This window comes from Thermobia domestica, chromosome 7, assembly GCF_964235325.1.
Source record: "Thermobia domestica chromosome 7, izTheDome1.hap1.1, whole genome shotgun sequence".
NCBI lineage: Eukaryota > Metazoa > Arthropoda > Insecta > Zygentoma > Lepismatidae > Thermobia > Thermobia domestica.
Window position 1 is genome coordinate 181,067,739 of NC_137460.1, and position 20,942 is coordinate 181,088,680.

The window sequence follows — 20,942 nt, forward strand, 5'->3', positions numbered from 1 at the left end:
CAGTGTAGTCCCGTAATTTGAAAATATGAATACATAAAAACAAATTCCATTTGTTAATTGCGCAGAAAGCTTATTTAGCGCGAAAAACCTTCTTCTTCACTGGAAACCGTGCTGTGTTGCAGAAGCACTGCAACGACCAGAGCCTTTAACTTCTGAGATAGGGGAAAGGAGACTTAACATTCGCTCCAATTGCCGCGCTGAAGGAATCTGGTCGTTGTATGCTCGCTGCAACACAATATGAATTAGAGGCTCTGTGATGGATTGTTTTTCGCTTTTTAAAACGGATTAACGGAACGTATTAGAAAGTATTTTTTCTGTTCTTTACTACCACTGCTGATAATATTTTTTCTTGAAATATTTTGGTTGTTGCGCAACGCTGCAACACTAACATTAGCCGCCACTGACAAAATGGAACTCTCAGCTGTTATGCAAGAAGTATTTTTAAGAGTAAGAAACTCCAGCTGTGGGTAGTACGAGTACAAAACAATAACTATTCATCATTTCCAGTGCTCAAGGATTTCAATGATTCTTCAGGTGAAAAACTTTCTGCTGAAAGGCACAAAACACTTGTAGGACACTTGAAAGCATCAGAATATTTCAGTTTTTGAGAATATTTCCCTGTTCCACAACCTGGTAATGGTTGGATTGAAATTCCTTTTACTAATGTAGAAATCCATGACATACAAGGTATGAATCTCTCTAACACAGAACAAGAAGATCTCTTGGAACTATCCTGCGATACTTCATGAAAAACGTTATATATATAACTTTGTAGCTTTTGGTTGCGTGAGTGTTGTCAGTATGAAGAGTTGTATAAAAAAAGGCTTGCAACATTTAAAACCTTTCCTTACCACTTACTTATGTGAGTTGATTTTGAGTTTAACGTCCCTTTCAGCAGCGAGGCAATATGAGACGTGGATTTACTGATTCACGTGGAATCCGAACCATATGAGCCCGGAAATCGAACCCCAGTCTTCCACGCTAAAGGCGCATACGTTAACCGCTTAGGCATGAAGGAGCTCTCTTACTTATGTGAGCAGACTTTTTCTGCTCTTTGCAATACTCGTATTATGCGGTTAACATGCAGTGAATGAGAGCAGTATCGCCATTATTCATTAAAGTTCCAACAATGAAGCAATTCTGCGCTGGCGAATGAATTACAAAATAACTAGTAGTTAAAGCCCGTCAAAGGGGAAAACTTATTGAAAGTGATATTAAAGAAATTATTGTCATAACGTATAATTGCGCAGTCTTGAATATTTCTAAAAGTCCTTTTTCCTCCTCTGGAAGCTAAACAACCAACAAGACGAAAGAATGGATGTGATTTTCAAACTCTTCTGGTTTGTTTAGTAAGATTAATTAGCTATACAGATCTTCCGAAAACCTTTCGTTTTTAGGTATACTAGTACTTACAGGTTGAATTTATTATTATTTTTTCAATCTGAAGAAAGTAAACCGGACAAAAAGGCGTCCCGAAAGGCTTCTTCGGAACAGTTAATTCTTTCACTGAAAACCGGGACGTCTGGCAACCCTACTCGTATTAAAACCTTAAAGCGAAGTCGTCTGAATGTGGAATCAGACCTAAGATTAATAGTGATAAAACTTCTTCCAGATTTCAATATAATTATGGAAAAAAAAAAACACACACACACACAAAGAATTTTATTCCTCATATTAGTGACCCCACATTTGAGAATATTGTTTAAGTGTATTTCTTATTAAAAAAAAAAAAAAAACACACGAGAGAAAAAAAGACTGATTTTCAGTGTTGAAAATTACTGTATTTTCAATTGAAATTTCGTTCACTACGAAACAATCGTGTATCTTTAGAATAAATTACTTAGACACTATTGCATTATTTTTCATCATCTTTTTCTTGTCAGTGGTAATTCTAATTAGTATATTTTTTTAATAACATGGGAAATTTCAGAGAGCATTGCAAGGGGGTCCGCAGATCACTTTCGAAATGAACAAGGGGTCCGCGTTATCGGAAAGTTTGAGAACCCTGCTCTAGAGCCCAAACAATGCAAGAATGCAACAAGAGAGAGAGAGACTACAAAGATCCCGTCATCTATCTCTCGCACAAGGTCGATGCAATGAACCATCAGATCCAACGACACCGAACAGATAGTGGGATATAGCTCTCTTTGCGAATGCGCTCAAGCAATGATCAACATTAAATGAATTCAGGTACGGAAAAAATCATTCTTACATTACGCTTATTTTTTCTTCAACATATAGTAATAAAATTTTATTTGTCAAATGATATGTTTATAATAAGTACACGCTAATATGGAATTATTATTATTATTATTATTATTATTAGGATTCAAGTTTCTGTTTGTTCTCTGCTACAAGAATTCATCTAAGCTCCAACTTTCTCACACGGCTCAACCCAATGAAAATGTATCATCGCTGATTATATTCAATAGACCACTATACGTTCTTATTTCAGTATCTCAGACCTTGGATGAAATGTAATCCAAGTAGAGTGAGAAATACTCATAGGTCATTTGACACCACGACAGTAATCGATATGGCAAGTACAGTTCGAGCTGCAACAACATCGTTACCGCCCGTACTGGCAAAGTCTGTCAGGATTGAACATGTCAAGCTTTGTTTACATTCTTGGGTTACATGTATTACGAAACCGAACGGCGAATACAATGATTAATAAAATGGGGTCGCGTTTATTACTGAAGTTTTAAGTTTGGACTATGTGAGAGTAAATTTGTGTTTTAATAGATATTAAAATACGCAGGATTGGATAAAAATTGCTTGAATGAAATGCAGTTTAATTGGAAAACCAGTGTGAACGACGGTAAGAAAAGGCTAAGTGGGAGCGGGGATATAAAACGTGATCCCAACTAAAACTAGAAGATAAACGGGTATTAAATCAAGTTTCAAATCTAGATCATTTTTTAAAAGTAATCTTTTATCAACTTCTAAGACTAAGTTCATTGAAATTGAGGCATTAAGTTTTTAGAAATCAGTACAATCTCAGGTGTATTAGAGAAGCCAAAATAAAATCTTTACATTTGAACAGGAATCCAACTTCATGAGTTTTAACCGACGTCACTAGAGATTTAACAGCAAAACATGGCTTAGAGCTCAACAACTTATCTGATTTTGCTCTGCACTTACAATGGATCTCACTTTCTTGCTCAAAAACTAAGAATCTCACTTTACCAAGAATTAAAGCAATTTAAATATTTTTCTTTAATCGTTCATTCAACCTCAGATGTATACTAACTGGTCCTAGCTGTTGGATATGTTCTAAACAATGATTTGCCTTGTGAACGTTTTCTTCCATTTATTGCATCAGCTGGACACAAAGCGGAACAAATGTTTCCAAGCATTACACATGAGTTTGATGACTCAAATTGATTTTAGTGATTATAGAGGGCAGTCCTTTGATGATGCTTCGAACATGATAGGCTAAAATAGCAGACAGGTTCCCTTTCGTTTTATTCACTATATTGCTCATACTAGGCAGACTTTTTATAGGTGGCTCACAGTCACAAAAAGATGACAAAATAGATCAGCTGATTTATGATCTCAATCTTGCTAATATAGGAAAAATAAACCAGGTGAGTGTTTGTCGTCTGCTTCATGACCTTGGGCCACCTAGAGAAAATTCTCTATTATAGTTGAATTTAAGTGCTCATCTTTATAATAATAATAAAAATTACAATATTAGCTTTTGAAACACATTTTAGAGGGTTTAAATAGCATAAAACCTTTTCCAAATACCATATTTTCAAAACATTCTGGGAGAAAATTAACCTCTCTGTAGGGGTGGCAAATCAACGCTAATCACTAGCCTACAGGTGCCAAAACCCTAAATTCAACCCTGGGCTCTGCTCCGGTTTCCCCACGGTTTCTGAACAATCTGCGGCGGTTCCAAACTCTTCAATGAGATGATCCACACACAGGTCAACTTCTTAGGTTTATGTTGAGCTGAATTTTACCACCATCGGATTCGTCGTCTATCGAGAGTTAGAGATAGCTTACTGCTGATAAGGAATATTTCTTATTTTCCAGATGTCTCTCTCTCACTTCATGCTTAGTGGTTTACTCTTTATAGTCCCAAAATGCACTAGACGTTTTGGGTAGTTTACAGTAGTTAGGAAATAACGAAAATCTTTAATCACTGATCGATTACCATAATGGGGGTACACCAAAAAGCCTACATTAATGTTTACTTCGTAACATTAATAGTTACCGTGGTACCAGAAAAGCTTAATACTACTTTTGCACACAGAAGTACATTGTCTTCTGTTAAGTACTACACACATGATGTAAATCCACAACACTTCTTACGGGCCTAAAACTTAAGCGCACACACTTATGTTTATCCCCGATTTAAAATAGTAGAACCGAGTTTCTTAACAGAAAATATTATTCGACCTAATTCGTACAGCACTGTAAATTAATAAAAGAAAGCGAATAATAAACTCACAGCTACTGTAACTTTCCCTAAAATATCTTCTGGCACGGGTTGTTTAAGTCTTTTTAAAAGTTTATCAAAACAAGTCGCCATGAGTTCCATACAGATCCAGACGTCAGATTCAGTTATGAAACAACCTAGACACTGCACAATGAATGGACAGTCGTGAGATTTGAGAACAACATCCAAATCCATAATTATCCTCTTGTTTTCTTCACTATTCCCTGAACGCCGCATCTGCTGCAAAAATAAATAAGAACTTACATTAACACGATCAAAATACATTTTTTAATACAATGTAAGAAATATGTTTAGTACTTTTAGAACATGGTGTCTGATAAGCTGTATATATTTTGGTATTTTCAACTCGAAGTCCAAGGGGACACGAAAGAATTTCAAATTATCCCAAATTCAATATATCCCAAAATATGCATTTGAAATACCTAAAATCAAGCGAACAAAATTCCTGTACCTTAGAGTGGTGGTTATTTATATGGAGAAAAATAAATTTTAAAATTTTATTAGGCGTACCTTCTAAAATGGTTCCATATCAGATCAAAATAAACCATGAGAAAAATTAGTTCAATTGAATAGTATAGTGCTTCAAGTGACCAGAATTTTTAATGCATTTACAGTAAATATTACATAGCAAAAATCTGGAATACACCCTTGTAATTTACAAATGGCTGAAAAGAATAATAATTAAGCTTGGACAGAAGTAACGAATATAGAACTGCACCTCATTTTGTATTGCACTATTATGACAGCCACTTTGAGATCCGCCATTTTGGATTCAGATCCAAAATTTCAAATCAGAAGAGGATCATGTGACATCATTTGGAGTAGATTTTCACCACAAACATAAATCTGACCTTATTTTCAAGATATCATAAAAGGTATTACATGTGAGGAACGAACCAAAATGCTCTGTTATTTTATGTCTAATGCGGATAGCGGATTTGTACATATTTTGAAAGGTTTTACTCTTCTTCCAAAAATCTCTCTCCTTGTTGTCTTCTCTGCAACAAAATGCTCGAAAAATTCGATCCTTTATTTCGCTATCGATTGTGAGTGAGTTGTATTCTTCTATTATAGTAGGGGAGCTTAAGGCAAAAAAATGTCCAAACCCTGCACTTTGTGTTAAAAAGGTGCCACTCGGATATGTTGTTCCCCTGATCCAACTAAGCAGGAATCGAAGTGGCCCCACTCCGACAGGTGGCCAGAATCCAATATGGCGGCTATCAAAGATGGCCGCCTCTGCGAATTCATAGTGTTGGTTTTAGAGGCTAATATCTCTTTAACTAATAGTCCAATCTTCACGATTCAAAAACTAAACGACGTAGAAGACAATAGGGTCTAATAAATTAGCAAACGTTTTTACCTAACACTGAAATTAACACCTACAGAAATTATTTAATTTGGAACTTTACATTTCTTATGATGGAGTTTATTCATATTTTTTAAAATAACGAGTAAACGGCTGGGATTATCGAAAAAGATGTCGTATAACTTTTTAAAGAGTGTTAAATTATCTTTCGTTTGGTGTATAGTTCACTCAGATTGGTTAATAAACAACGAAGTTGTGACAATTTAAAGATTCACGTTGAGTCGATTGATTTTTCCAAATTTCAAACGAGAGTTCATTTACCGTAATAAAACATCAGTGGTGGATGCTGCATTGTACGAAACGAATCATTCTCTTGTTATGTGTTCTTCATAAGTCCCATTTTCACGAGAGCCCAAGACAGCCTGACCAAGCCCGGTTATATGAATCCAATATGGCGGCCATTAATTATCATCCATAGATAAGTCTTTTTCGAAATATTGATTGAAGTATCTAGATTTATAAAGAAGTACGACAAAGTAATAACAAACTTTTTTCTCTCCCCCATCCTTCTGCCCCACAGAGTAAGTATGGGAAGGATTGAACTCCAAATCATGTTTCGAAATACATCAAAAGAATCAGATAGAACTGAGGGTTTAAAAAACTTGGAGTAATAACAACTGCACTATTCTCGAAGTATTTTTATTGCAAGTAACAATGACGTAAATCCCGTGTAATGTTTCGGCGAGAATAGTTCGGAATCACACAAAAAGGCAAATTTGAGGCGCCTACGCAATTCTTGTGTTATCAAGAAGTCGTTGATTCAAAATGAGCGATCTTCTTAAATTGTACAAAACACAGTTAATGACGATTATGAAGAAGCCTGAATCAGAAGAAATAGAAGTTCATAGTACAAGATTTCGTGAAAGGATCTTCGTCACAGGCCAGAGCTCATCTGTCTGGCAGAGAATATGTTCTACCTTCAGAAGGATCTGACTTAATAAGTGAGCTGGAGAAAGACATTGATGAAGATGCTACGGTACTAAGACGTGTTGTTAAGATGCTTCGAAAGGATACGGCAAACCACAAGAGTCATTTTGCAGGAAAATTTGAGGATCACTGCCAGGAAGATTCTGTTCCTCCTTCACTAATAGCTGCTGTTAATATATTACTTTATGGTTCATCTGTCACCCCTGATAGCAACGCAAGTCAAGCAACTTCAACTATTAGTCAAATAACTTCCATCAGAAAGCAGGCAATATTGAAACAGAAGCAGCAAGGCATAAACGCAATCACGAGCCATTTCTTCCTCTCTATGTTGGGCTGAGCGTGTATGCTAAAACTCGTAAAAATATCTCATAAATGAATTGCATTCACTAGGCAATTCGTCTACACGTGTACAGGAACATTCTTCAAGTCTTTCTCAGTGCTTGATAAATCAAAGTGACGAAATGGGTGTGTCCTTCCACTCTTCGTCGAGGTATTTTAACCATTGCAGCATTACATAATATTGACTACAATCCTTCTAGCACAACATCAAAGGATTCTTTTCATGGTACGAGCATTTCTATTTTCCAGCATCCTTCAAAGGTTAACCCTGACATTCGACGTGACCATGTCTCACTGGATAAGTGAATATAAAAATGAGAACTGCTCCTGCTCTCCCCGATAATTATGCTCTAGTACCTCCTGCTTATATCACTAATAAGAAACCAGTTTTACCTCAACAGAACCCGCAGTTTGTAGAGAAAGTTCTTCCACGAAGTGGATTTTTTGCAGAAAAAGAAACTAGGAGTATTGGCTTGAAGCATGCTTAAAAAATGACACTACTTGCATTTGGTCTATACACCATGCCTCGAAAACTGAAAACTCTGCAAATGCCAAGTATATACTGCCTACTTCCGTTGTTTAAGGAAGACTCTTGAATCTGTTGCTATGATACGGCACGAAATGAATGTTGTACGAGAACTTACAGACAAACTCAACAAAGGACAAATTCAGGTTCTTGTAATGGATCAACCACTATTTGCCTTGGAGAAACGAATTCAATGGAATTGGCCAGAGTTATATGGCGAAAATAATCAAATTCTGATGCTGGGAGGGTTACACATCGAACAAGCCTTCCTGCGTCTTATAGGCAATTGGTTAGATGGAAGTGGTTTGGTAGAAATTTTATGCAAGTCAGATGTAGCAACACCAGGAACCGTTGACAGTTTATTGAAAGTAACTCACATTACAAAAGCTCGTTTTGCTCATTAGATTACTCTGACAGTTTTACATCATTACCTGCGTGATGTATATCAGAATTCTTCATCAGGGCAATCTTTCAGTGCACTGGAAAGGAATCTTCGTGTCCAACGTTTAAGTTGTGGATAATATATTACTGTCTCGTGATTTTACTCTTAATTTACATCAGAACCACGTCAAGGAATTTTTAAGCTCTACGTTGAAACACTAAAACTAATGGCAGAATTGTTTTTCGCAATGAACCACCTTAACTATGCTCGTTGGCTTCCCGTTCGCATTTCAGATTTGAAGAAGTTGGAAGAAACACATCCTGAGATTATGAATGCTTTCGAATTGGATTACTTTGTGATAAGAAATCCATCAAGACCTTTCTCTGCAATAGCTATAGATCAGGCTCACGAACAGAATAACAAAATTATAAAAGGGGATGGCGGGGCGATTGGTCTCTTATACGACGACAATGCTCTTGTCAAATGGATGACAGCGGGACCTATTAGTAGGCTAATTAATGATTTCAAAATGTCATATAATGAATATGATCCTGATAATAAGCACCATGAAGATTACTCGTCAATGCAAGAAAGATTAAATCGTCTGTTGAAAAGATGAAGGAAGTTTTCGTCGAATTGGGGAATCCGTTTGAAGAAAATAGTGGACTTGTTAATGTTGCTTCCAGAATCATCTATAGCGGTGATATAATTGAATCCCTATATTCAGCAGAAGAAAAAGGGTCTAATAGTACAAGGAATTTGTGCAAGAAAGATTAGTAGAATGTACCAAGCCATTCTTTTCACCCATGAAAAAAAAATCTGTAGTGCTTCATTCTTCCCTCCAAAAGAATAAAACAAACAGAAATGAAATAAAATTACTTAAGATGGACGTTGAGCTACTCTCTCGCTTACTACGCGTCAGTCAAACAAAACAACTTGACTTGGATTAATTCTTTCAGCACGAGAATCAACCAATTCCACCGTCTCTCTGCCATAATTCACAATCCTCAAAAAAAAAAGTCCGACTTAGTTATGCTTCTAGAGAGTGAAGCCAGCATCAAAGAGGACAATTTCCTAATTCTTGTGATGTTTTATTATTTGATGCAGCAGTTTTGGTTCACATTTTGCAACCAGCATCAGTAGAAACATTTTGTGATTATTTCCAGTGTAATTTCTTCAAATATGTTCAAAGAGAAGCAGACACATTCCATGCAAAGCGAGTGGATCTGATATGGGATAGTAGATACTCTTCAAAGAGCATAAAATCTTCCACAAGAGAAAGCAGGAGCATAGGAATAAGGAAAAAGTAACAGCAACTACACCAACCAATTCCTAGGAAGTGGAACGATTTTCTTCGTAATAACGAAAATAAAGAAGAACTGCTCCTTTTTCTTGGAAAGTCTGTGTGAAAAGGAAGGAAGTAACTTTGAGGTAGCAACGAGCAATGGATATCACATAGAAACTTCAAGAAATCTTCCAACATTTTCAAACAAATCATCAGGAAATCATTTAGAAGAAGCTGATAGTAGGATCATGTTATTGCTTTGATGAAATATTAAATGGACACAAGAAGAGTTATCCGCACAGTAGACAAAGATGTTGTAATACTTGCTGTATCGTTTATCTAGACTTTGAGCGACATGGTTTAGAAGAATTATGGATATCTTTTGGCACCAAGAAACATCATCGATTTCTTCCAGTTCATCATATTTCAAAAGCATTAGGAAAGAAAAATCAACTGCGTTACGAGACCTCCACGCGTTTACAGGATGTGATACAGTGTCATACTTTCTCGGACATGGAAAAATATCAGCATGGAAAACATCCAGAGGTGACCACAGCTTTCCTAACAATTTCACACCCTGTAATCAACATAGGCGAAGATTGTTTTAATTCACTGCAACGATATGTTGTCCTATTATATTCAAAAACAAGTGAAAAATTTAAAGTTAATGAAGCTCGGCAAAAAATCTTTTTGGAAAAGGGCAGACCTCTTGCTGCGCTTCCTCCAACTTGTGATGCCTTGTTTCTTCACAGCAAGCGTGCAGCATACCAAGCTGGACAAATCTGGGGTCAGGCAATAAAGAAGACAGCACATATTCCTTCACCAGTAAACTGGGGATGGACTGACAATGGAAGTGAACTTTCTCCAACATGGACTTCCATTCTAGTTGTAAACGAAGCATGTAGGAAACTCTTTTTGAAATGTGCCTGCAAGACATGTACCACAAGATGTCGTTGTAGAAGTGCTTTTTGTTCTGTGTGTAGGGGAACATGTGGAAAGGTGATGGAAACTGAAAACGAAGAGCTATACCAATAAAACTCATTATTTTTGAAAATTCAGTTGATTCACAGTAAATTTACACCACGTTGGAAACGTACCAATAAATAGATAAACTTAAATGTATGATTCTTTATAGAACAGCTTATACACAAAGTAGTATTAACTGTTCGTCGAAATCATAAAACTGTTTGTACACATAGATATATTGTGAATTTCAAATTATAGAACCAAGTGTTTGTGTTGTGTTTCTGTTCTTACAATACGAAAGAAATTATTTACTTTCTAATTTATAACAATATATTGCTTTATGTAATTTCCTTATAATATTGTAAAGAATATAAAGCCAATGTCTATGGTTTAAAGACATGAATTTACTTCTTAGCGGTTCTCTTTCAATTTAGATGAAACCAGTGGGGAGGGCGATTGCTTCCCCAAAAGAGGAAAGTTTTTTTTTTTAATTTTATATATAAATAAAACCCATCCCAGAGTTTGGAGCTCTTAAAAGTAGCTCTAAGTAGCAGTATTACAACCCCCCCCCCCCAGAAGTCCGTCCTGGATGCGCCACTGGATGAAACATTTCTATCGTGACGCTACGCACGTAATTTCTTCAGATATTCTTAAACTTGATTCATGTGTAAAGGTGAATAGTAACAGAATAGGTGATTGTCCGTATTCGTTTACAAATCTAGATACTCGGGTCAATATTTCGAAACTAATTTATATGAATCATAATTAATGGCCGCCATATTGGATTCATAACCGGGATTGCTTAGGCTACTTTGTGCTTCTGATGAAAGAGGGACTTATGAAGAATAAATACATAACAAGAGAATGATTTGTTTCGTACAATGCAGCATCCACCACTGATGTTTTACTACAGTAAATGAACTCTCGTTTGAAATTTGGAAAAATCAATCGACTCAACGTGAATCTTTAAATTGTCACAACTTCGTTGTTTATTAACCAATCTGAATGAACTATACACCAAACGAAAGATAATTTAACACTCTTTAAAAAGTTATACGACATTTTTTTCGATAATCCCAGCCGTTTACTCGTTATTTTAAAAAATATGAATAAACTCCATCATAAGAAATGTAAAGTTCCAAATTAAATAATTTCTGTAGGTGTTAATTTCAGTGTTAGGTAAAAACGTTTGCTAATTTATTAGACCCTATTGTCTTCTACGTCGTTTAGTTTTTGAATCGTGAAGATTGGACTATTAGTTAAAGAGATATTAGCCTCTAAAACCAACACTATGAATTCGCAGAGGCGGAAATCTTTGATAGCCGCCATATTGGATTCTGGCCACCTGTCGGAGTGGGGCCACTTCGATTCCTGCTTAGTTGGATCAGGGGAACAACATATCCGAGTGGCACCTTTTTAACACAAAGTGCAGGATACTTCCCGTAAGTTCCCCTACTATTAGTTTCATACCCCTTTCTGCTGTGTTTGTTATGCGGAGGAATTTAAATATACATATATATTGTTTCCTTCAAAATAGACATCGTTATTTAACCACGAAATCGGATCACACTTACGAAACTTTTTGGATTTTAAATCTGTCTAGGAAGTGTGTGGTGTTGTAACAAAATCACTGATTTCTCTCTTCACAAGAATTTCTATCGTATCACCACATTTTTCCACCATGCTTCATCGTCAGAAATGCAATGACACACGTTCAAATACCAGAGATGCTAGGAAAACTTAGAAAGAGTTACTTTACATAATTTAGCATCTATTTTTCTGTAACTGTGCTATTTGAAAAACTTTTATTTTGCAATGGTAAATGGAATGCTTGAGCACGTTTAAACCAAGCTTGCACACAGAGTTATTTCAGAAAAATACATATTTTTTTTAAGTCTTGTTTCTTCGTGCTTCGTTAGATGAAAATGTTGGCAAAAGAGAAATATTTTCAAATAGTTGATCGCTTCCTCCATTCACTTTGCGTGGTGAATTACTCCAAGCAAACGAAAAGAGATGCCTCGAGGAGATATAGTATCCAGGAATACAGAGGTTGTTCAGCCTACGTTTGGCCGATTTCGTTCCTTCCCCCTCCCGGGTAGAATGGACTGACCCGACCTGGCTCGTGGCGTCCTGCAGTGTTGTGCAGTGGCTTCCTGGGAACGGAGGTGTTTTTCCGCGCGGACGACAATAACGCACAAAACAGGACCATTGTTGTGACTGTTGTGTTAAATTTGTTTCCAAGTGTGTGGATTTCCGCTCTGTGACCAAAATGCCGCCCAAACTAAGCCGGTTTTGGGAAGGCTATGTTGCGGCTCTTTATGACGCCCACTTTAGCGTTTCTATCATTAGAAAACAGTGCAAGAAGAATGGTTGCAACATCAGTTTAAGTGGAATAAAAAATGTTATTAAAAAGTACAAAGGCAACGGAGCTCCACCATTTGGATCACCAACGAAGTTGCCTAGGAAGCGGGAATGCACCAAGGCTACCTCCACCATGCAGAGGAAACTTCGCAAAATGGCAACGCAAGAAAATCTGCCAACACAAAGGTGTACGGCTAATCGTCTTCACGTGTCTTTGGATACTGTGAGCCAGACGTTACACATCAACTCAAGCTGGAAAAAGTCATGAAAGCTCGTGGCCATCTTCTCACGGATGCCCACCAAAAGGAACGAAAGTGTAACGCCCGGAAGCTGTACGAACGGCATCTGGCAAAACAAAGGTGGATGTACGTCGTAACGCTCGATGAAGCATGGATTTACCTTTCCGACTGCGGCAAACCGAGAGCCATCATGTACCGAGAGAAAGGCGCCAAGAACTTCAGAAGGTGGGTCCGTGTCTAAAGAATCCTTCCCAAAAGGGTTCATGGTCGTTACTGGCTACTGTTACCGAGGTAAACTGAAGATTCGTAGGGTGGCGAAGAACTGCAAAATAAATTCGCTGTATTTGCAGGAGCAGATCATGCGGCCGATCTACGAGCATGATATTCCAACAATGTACGGAAATGACGCCAATCTGGTGCGCATTCACATGGACAAGGCCTCATCACATACCTCACGATCGTCCCTCGCATTCTACAGGAAGATGAAGGAGGCAAGTGGTATACAGGTGATACCTTTCAATGAGGTATCTGTTAAATCTCCAGATGCAAGTCTATGGACTATTGTGGATTTGGATTGCTGAAGCGGGCTTTGGGAAAACGGCGTGTGACAATTGTGGAAGGACTTTGGAAAGGTGTGCAAAGGGAATGGGACAAGATTCCCCTCCCAGTTCTTCATAAAAGCTTATTACAGTGGAAATTACGCTGTCGGGCTATTGTTAGGAACCAAGGGAAACACATCGAGCACTTACGGACCTGGCGACCAGGCGCCATGGATTCTTCTAAATTTTTAGTTAAGTCGAAATTGGCCAAATGTAGACTGAACAACCTCTGTATAATGGTCAGTTCTAACAATTTCCTGTAATTCTTTCTGTGGTGGTCAGTTTCTACAAATTTTAAGCAAAATTTAACACTTCACTTCTTACATCGGACATACTGTTGCTCATAACACCATTCAAATTCATGGAGTAAATTTATTGCGTCTATTTTGGCCCATTCGTTTTGAGAACACTTAAATAAGGAAACATCCGGTCCAGATGTAATTGATACACTACATTCATCAAATTCAGATTTCAAAACCAATTCATAAATGAGGTGTCTGCAAGGAAGATACAGAAGATCTCTTTGGAGCTTCTGCTCTAGCAGCATGCAAGAGTTGATATGACCCATATTACTGAAAGTAGTGTCATAGCAAACTGCCTGCACGAACTTCACTAAGTTCCATTCTTCAAGTGAATGAACTATAGCAAAAGCAATATGTTCTCCTCTTGATGATGGCAAAATGAGAACATCAATGAGCCTCTTATGACCATTTCCTATAATAATTATTTGTAGCCAGCCGACAGTTTCTTTACCAGTCAAATTCGGCGGTAGTTTCCTGTTCGAATGCACATCTAATGCACTTGATCTTCTCTGAAAGTTGATTTTGCGGCCCGGTGCAACTTCGCTACGAAGTTTCTATCGACATCGGAGAATGGAAAACCTATTCATTCCCAATTCGTTTACACTGCAGCTTAATGCTTCTGGCATCGTTCTCAGAGCATGTATACTGCTCTACCAGTAACTTTGTATCAATCAACAGAAGCGAACAGTCTTGGAGTAATAAAACTGAACCGTGATTGCAGAAAGAACCTGAGTGATATTTTTCTGAAATTTGGTGTATGATCTCTTCCTATTACCTAGGGATATATGCAATTTCGTGTATAGAAAGGGCAGGTGTCAAAGGTGTTACATTGTAAGCGCAACATTGAATTACAGATTGAGCGCAAGAAAAGCCCGTAGTTCTGGATTTAAATAGTGTTGTAAAGTTCTGGATTTAAATAGTGTTGTAAAGGCCCGGGAAAAACAGGAAATTTTGGGAAACCAGTTTTTTACCGTTCTTTTCCCGAGCTTGGAAAAAAAATGGAAAAATTGAATTTTTTTAATAATATTTATGCTTTTAAAATCAAAACTATTTTATGTTTACTAGTTTATATTTACTACTAGATAGTAATCTTAACTATCTTATTCACAGTTAAGATCATCGAGTAGTTATGTTTCTTGTATTAGAGTAGGGAAATTTTAGGGCAACAAATATATTTGTACCACTCCTTTAAAGTTAGCACCGTGATAGAATGGAGTTATGGCTACAAAAGATCCTAAAATATAATCCTAGTTAGATTCATTAATATAGACGCATGTAAAATATCTTAAGTAATCTTATAAAGTTACCGTTTTATGGCAGGGAAGTGTTAAAAAACAGGGCCAGAATCATTTTAGTTAATACCAGTATGTTAAAATCAAATATATATTTCATGGAGATACGTATCTTCCTTGTGCTGTGTAAAATTTCCGGAAATTTTGAACCCATTAGAAAAAATCTTTTGTTCGGAAATATTGGCTAAACCCGGAAAATATAATTTAAAAACTGTTTCTTCGGCTGATACTAATCTTATTTGCTGTAACGTGTCTGCAGCATTTATGTATACAACGTATTTCGCTAGCAGGAAAAATACTTAAAGCAACAGCTTTTAATTTTACTTTTTAGTTTTCTGATTTCTCATAAAAAATCCTCTGTATTATTTGTATATTTTTCGAACAACTCAAAAAGATAGATAATTTTATTTACATACACTCATACACACACCGCACACGTGTGTAAATTTCAGCAGAGACAAATATATTAAAGAATTTAATATATGAAACTTTCGTTTGTTATTATTAAAGACTAACAGAATACCCGTTCTTCGCACGGGGAGAATACGTTTCATTTTGGGTATAAAGGGCACCAAAACTGTCGCCAATGAACTTAGGGACTCCAAAAAAATATGAATTCGACACTAGTATCAGTCATTTTCAATTAGTTTTACGTGTCACCCTCCTCCCTTAAGAGTATCTAATGGGGGCTGAATTTGGATTTAAACGGCATTGGAAATGTCACTGTTCATCTCAGCCACCCCGAAAACTATGGATTCGACACTAATATCGGCCATTTTAGATCATTTTTAAATATCCACCCCTTCTCCCTCCCCCAAGTTGCAGCGCTCAATTTGGATTTAAACAGCATCGGAAGTGTTAATGTTCATCTTAGGACCCCAAAAATCATGGATTCAACACTAATATCGCTTATTTTCGATCATTTTTATATAATTTCTCCTCTCTCCCGCCCTCAAGTTACGAGGATGAATTTTGATTTAAACGGCATCGGAAGTGTTACTATTCATTTCAGCGACCCCAAAAATTATGTATTCGACACTAATATTGGTCATTTTCGATCATATTTATATATCTCCCCGCCCCCAAGTTGCGTGGATGAATTGGGATTTAAACAGCATTGCAAATGTAACTGCTCATTTCAGCAACTGCGAAAACTATGAATTTGACACTAATATTGGCCATTTTCAGTCAGGGGCGTCATTTAGGGGGCAGGGAGGGGCAATTGTCCCAACCTGAGTTCGAGATTTATCAATAAAATAGTAGTAAATCCGTGAAAAGTGCGAAACACTTATATCAAGGATCTTGATCCTCCCCCAAGCAAAAGCTGAAATGACGCTCCTGTTTTCAGTCACTTTTATATATCTCTCCCTACCCAAGTTGCGGGCCTGAATTTGGATTTAAAGGGCATCGGAAGTGTTACTGTTCATCACAGCAATCCCAAAAACTATGGATTCGACACTAATATTGGTCACTTTCGATCATTTGTATATCTCCCCCGTCCCCAGGTCACCGTGCTTAATTTGGATTTAAACAGCATTACAAGTATCACTGTTCATCTCAGCGACCCCGAAAACTTTGGATTCGACACTAGTATCAGTCATTTTCGATCATTTTTTAAATATATATCACCCCATTCCCCTCCCTAAAGTTTCAGCGTTGAATTTGGATTTAAATTGCATCGGAAATGTCACTGTTTATTTCAGTGGACCTGAAAACTATGGATTCACACTAATATCAATCATTTTCCACCATTTTTATATATCTCCTTCCTCCCTCAGTTTGCGGGGATAAATTTGGATTTAAACGGCATCGAAAGTGTCACTGATCACTTCAGCAACCCCAAAAACTATGGATTCGACACTGACGTCGGCTATTTTCAATCATTTATATAAGTTGCGGACCTGAATTTGAATTTAAGCTTCATCGTAAATGTCGCTGTTCATCTTAGCAACCCCAAAACTAAGACCGGTAATTTTCAATATATATCCACACTTCCTTCCTCCAAGTTGCATCTTTAAAGTGAAATGGTAAAATCCATCCCAGGCCCGAACATCATCTATGTTGATAATTTTTATCAAAATCAGTCTGGTGGTTTAAAAGTTGTTAACTTACAAATATAGTCACTTTCATTTCCATATATGTAGATGATTTGTCGCACTAGAAAACAGGTATTTGTTTATATACAAAATTTTGTACTTAAAGTTTATATTAAAGTCTGTATTTGAATATTAAATAGTCATTATATGTCTTAGTTAGTGAAATTTGTCTACTGCTCTTTCTTTTAAGAAGTAATTTGGTTAAAATTAAAGAAATTTCACCAGATCAAGGAGCACATTAAGAACTCAGGTTCATTCAAAGGCCCTATTTGTTGCAACAAAAACCCTTCATGATGATAGACTTGTATGCAACTGTAAAAGTTCTGTAATTAATGCACAACCAGGAATAAACGACTAAAAGACACATAAAGAAAATGAGTGCAGACTATTAATTTTCACGAATAATTACAACAGTTTTATTTTCGAATGTTTCTGTTTTGAATATTCACAATATGGAAATTTCTCTATTTACATTTTTCACGTTCGGCAAAGAAAAAAAAAAGTTCCATTACTAGTAAAACTAACCTAATACAAAGATTTTTGTTATTTTCCCAATTTTTCCGGAAAGAAACCGAAAAAACTGTTTTTTTTACCAGCCAGTTCAAAATTTCCGGAAATTTTACAACACTAGATTTAAATAGTTTTGCTTTAATAGCTCAAGGTTACATAAAATAATTTCAGATTCTCTCTGCAATTTCGATTCAATTATCGAGACTGAGGGTTCTCCCAGTTTTCCTCAGTACCACCAGACGAATAATGCATCGTACCTTCTGTACGGACAGGGTCGCTGTCTTTCCACTTGCTTGTCTTTCCCCCTAACCCCGCCTAAGGCTTAGATGCTTAAAGAACTCTCAAATGCAAATCCACTATCTAAATGTATCAGCACAACTTTAATTTGTTATGGTATATAGGGCTAATACCAAAGTCAGTATTGTGGTCACATCTTTCTATTAAAGTACTTCCTCCTTTCACTGCTAGTAATTCTTACATGACTAAAGGTATCTGGAAAATAATATCAGATTTATGTCTGTGGTAAAACGCTACCCGAAAACAACATGTCATATGATCCTCTTTCGATCTGAAATTTTGGACCCGAATCATACACCACGGACTTCAAGATGGCTGCCATGATAGTGCTACACAAAACGAGGTGCAGATCTAACTCTACTACCTCTATTTAAAATATGGTGTTATTCCCTTCAACCAGTTTTAAATTTCTGGGGTGTATTCCAGATTTTTACCAAATAATTATTGTAAATGCATTCAAAATTTTTAGGTCGTTTGAGGCACCATCTAATATTATTCAATGGAGCTAATTTTTCTCATTGTTTACTTTGCTCCGACATAGAACCATTATAGGGGATGCGTACAATTAAAATCGAAAATTAAAGACTATCCTAGTGTACATCAGAGCCCTGCACGGACCGTGCGCGCCCTTTTGGCCCGGCAGATTACCCGGCCCGGCCCTGCCCGTTTCCAGTATATCAAACTGGACCGGGCCGGCCCGGACACTGTACAAGACGGATCGGAAACTAATACTGTCAGCCCATGTTAATCGTAATGTGTTTGGGAAAGTGACTCTTTATTCAAGACTGTAAAGTACTGTTCTACTATTACTATTATTATTACTCCTACTACTACTACCACTACAACAACAGCTACTACTACTACTTCTACTCACTGAAGCTATTCTAATTTTTTAACAACCGGTTCGCTCGCTCTCTCTCTCTCTCTCTCTCTCTCTCTCTATATATATATATATATATATATATATATATATATATATACCGGGTGCACCATTTATAATGTCCCACCTTTATAACAGAGGAACCAAGAGAGATAGAGAAGCGAAACTTTGCACAAAACAACTACAGGAAGGGGGACATCTATTGATGTATTGGGTAACATCACCAGGTGAACAGTGTTGCCAACCCAATATAAAGTTATGATTTTTTAAATGGAATGACCTAAATTTAATACCATAATTCGAATCAGCAATGAAAACAATGACGAAAGAGATGACACTTGCAGATCAGTGTTGCATACTTTTTGAGAAATATTGTAAAACATGTGTCAAATTTAAACGCCTTTAACACACACAAGGAATGAAGTAGTAACTATTTGTGCACATTAAATGAAATACTGGGAAGAACTCTTTAAAATGACTTCAAGTTTAGAAGGATCAGTTAAACAGTGTTGCCACAACAGGAGAGAGAAAAGTTGAATTTGGAAATAATGCAATAACTTAAAAAAGGTCCCTAGCACAGTATGATTTAAAATTCATACAGCAAATTAGTATGTCATAAGGAGCATTGTCGCGTTTATTTGAGAGCGATAAGTCAAGTACTTACCGAGATATTCGGTACTCTGTAAAAGCTGAGAATTTTGTGCTGTACAAGATGGTAACGCTGTTTCAAAATTCCCTTTTTTCCCTCTGCGTGGGAGAAATATTAAAGTACTAATCTGTGAATAAGTTATATTCTGTGACATGCCAAATTAAAACAAACTATTTAGAATAAGGAAACAGAAAATGATTTCTGTTTCATGAATTTTGTAATGTATGTTACGAATAATTGTTTCTTGATCATCATAAACATATATTTCTTTAATTTAATTTCTTTCTCCTGAATATAAGTTAGAAAAGACAATAAAACGTAGATATTAATAGTTGTAAAATTTTAATTGAAAATACATAGGCTATGTTCTCTTAAATTTTAGCAAAATTTTTCAAATCATCCAATATTTATACGTACTATCCAATTTTAGGGGACCATACACAACTTATTTTGTATTTCATTCACCACGAAATTAACTACAAATAATGTATTAATATTGTTTTTTAAGAAGTGAGTTGCATTTATGGATTCATAGGTGCCGATTCCCTTATGACGACTCAAACGTGATGAGTAAAAGTACAGTACGTAGAAATATGCCATAAAAGCTATAGTGGAACAAACAACAAACAACCCCTGTTAAATGGCCATTAATAACAAGAAATATATGTGATCGGATAAGAAACGGAGAACCTGGTGGGACCATGAACGGTTGGATCCGTAGTGAGTTGACGAGTAAACGAGTACAGTATAAAGAAAAATCAAATATGTGCTGGATGGCCACAAAAAGCAAGGAAGTATTTAACCAAGTTAGGGCAGGGCCAAAGTAGTGGAAACTCAAGGTGTCTTTAGAAACCAGACGCCTTAGCAAAGGTGGGTAAGTTGTAAACATACTGTGTAAAGAATATTCCATAGTTCTTCTACAAATTTTATACGAGATCGTATTCCTTAGCGCAGTGTAACTTTCTGTATAACGTCCAACGTTTATAACATTTAGGCTAAAGGGGACAATGATTAAAGCAAGTGACTGATGATAGAAGAATTAATGGGATGAGAATGTGAGAGAAAGCGAGAGTACCCGACAACTCCATGGACACGATGTTATCCAGCACAAACTTACTGGATCGGAAATCGTATCAGGGACCCCACGCACCAGAGGTAAGTTCTGTACCACTGATCAACCGTGCCCTCGCAGTTTAAGAATGCATAACCACACAATTTTCCTATTATAATTCAATCAAAATCTTTTGTTTTTTGTACAATCGTTCACAATAATTGAATATAGATTTGTGATATACTGCAAAATGATGTCTGAAAAGCGATTATTCTCGGAAAAATACGTACAAACCTCTGCATGGTGGTCACTAGAAACTATCATTTCATCTATTTGAACAGAACGAAGTTGGAAACTTAGACGGGCTTTTGTTCGTTCGTGTATATGCGCGTAAAGGTAGACAA

The 20,942-nt window shown here is 36.6% G+C and overlaps 1 protein-coding gene across 4 annotated transcripts in view; it reads right to left on the reverse strand.

The window, feature by feature from the left end:
• The window catches only part of hep (hemipterous), a 239,173-nt gene that overhangs the window by 115,093 nt on the left and 103,138 nt on the right, over positions 1-20,942 (reverse strand). For 3 of the 4 annotated variants that reach the window (XM_081765642.1, XM_081765645.1, XM_081765644.1), the window contains exon 4: positions 4,463-4,690. In XM_081765642.1, coding sequence (XP_081621768.1) covers positions 4,463-4,690 — 228 coding nt within the window. The remainder of the gene's footprint in view (positions 1-4,462; positions 4,691-20,942) is intronic. The other variant, XM_081765643.1, reaches the window with a different exon arrangement.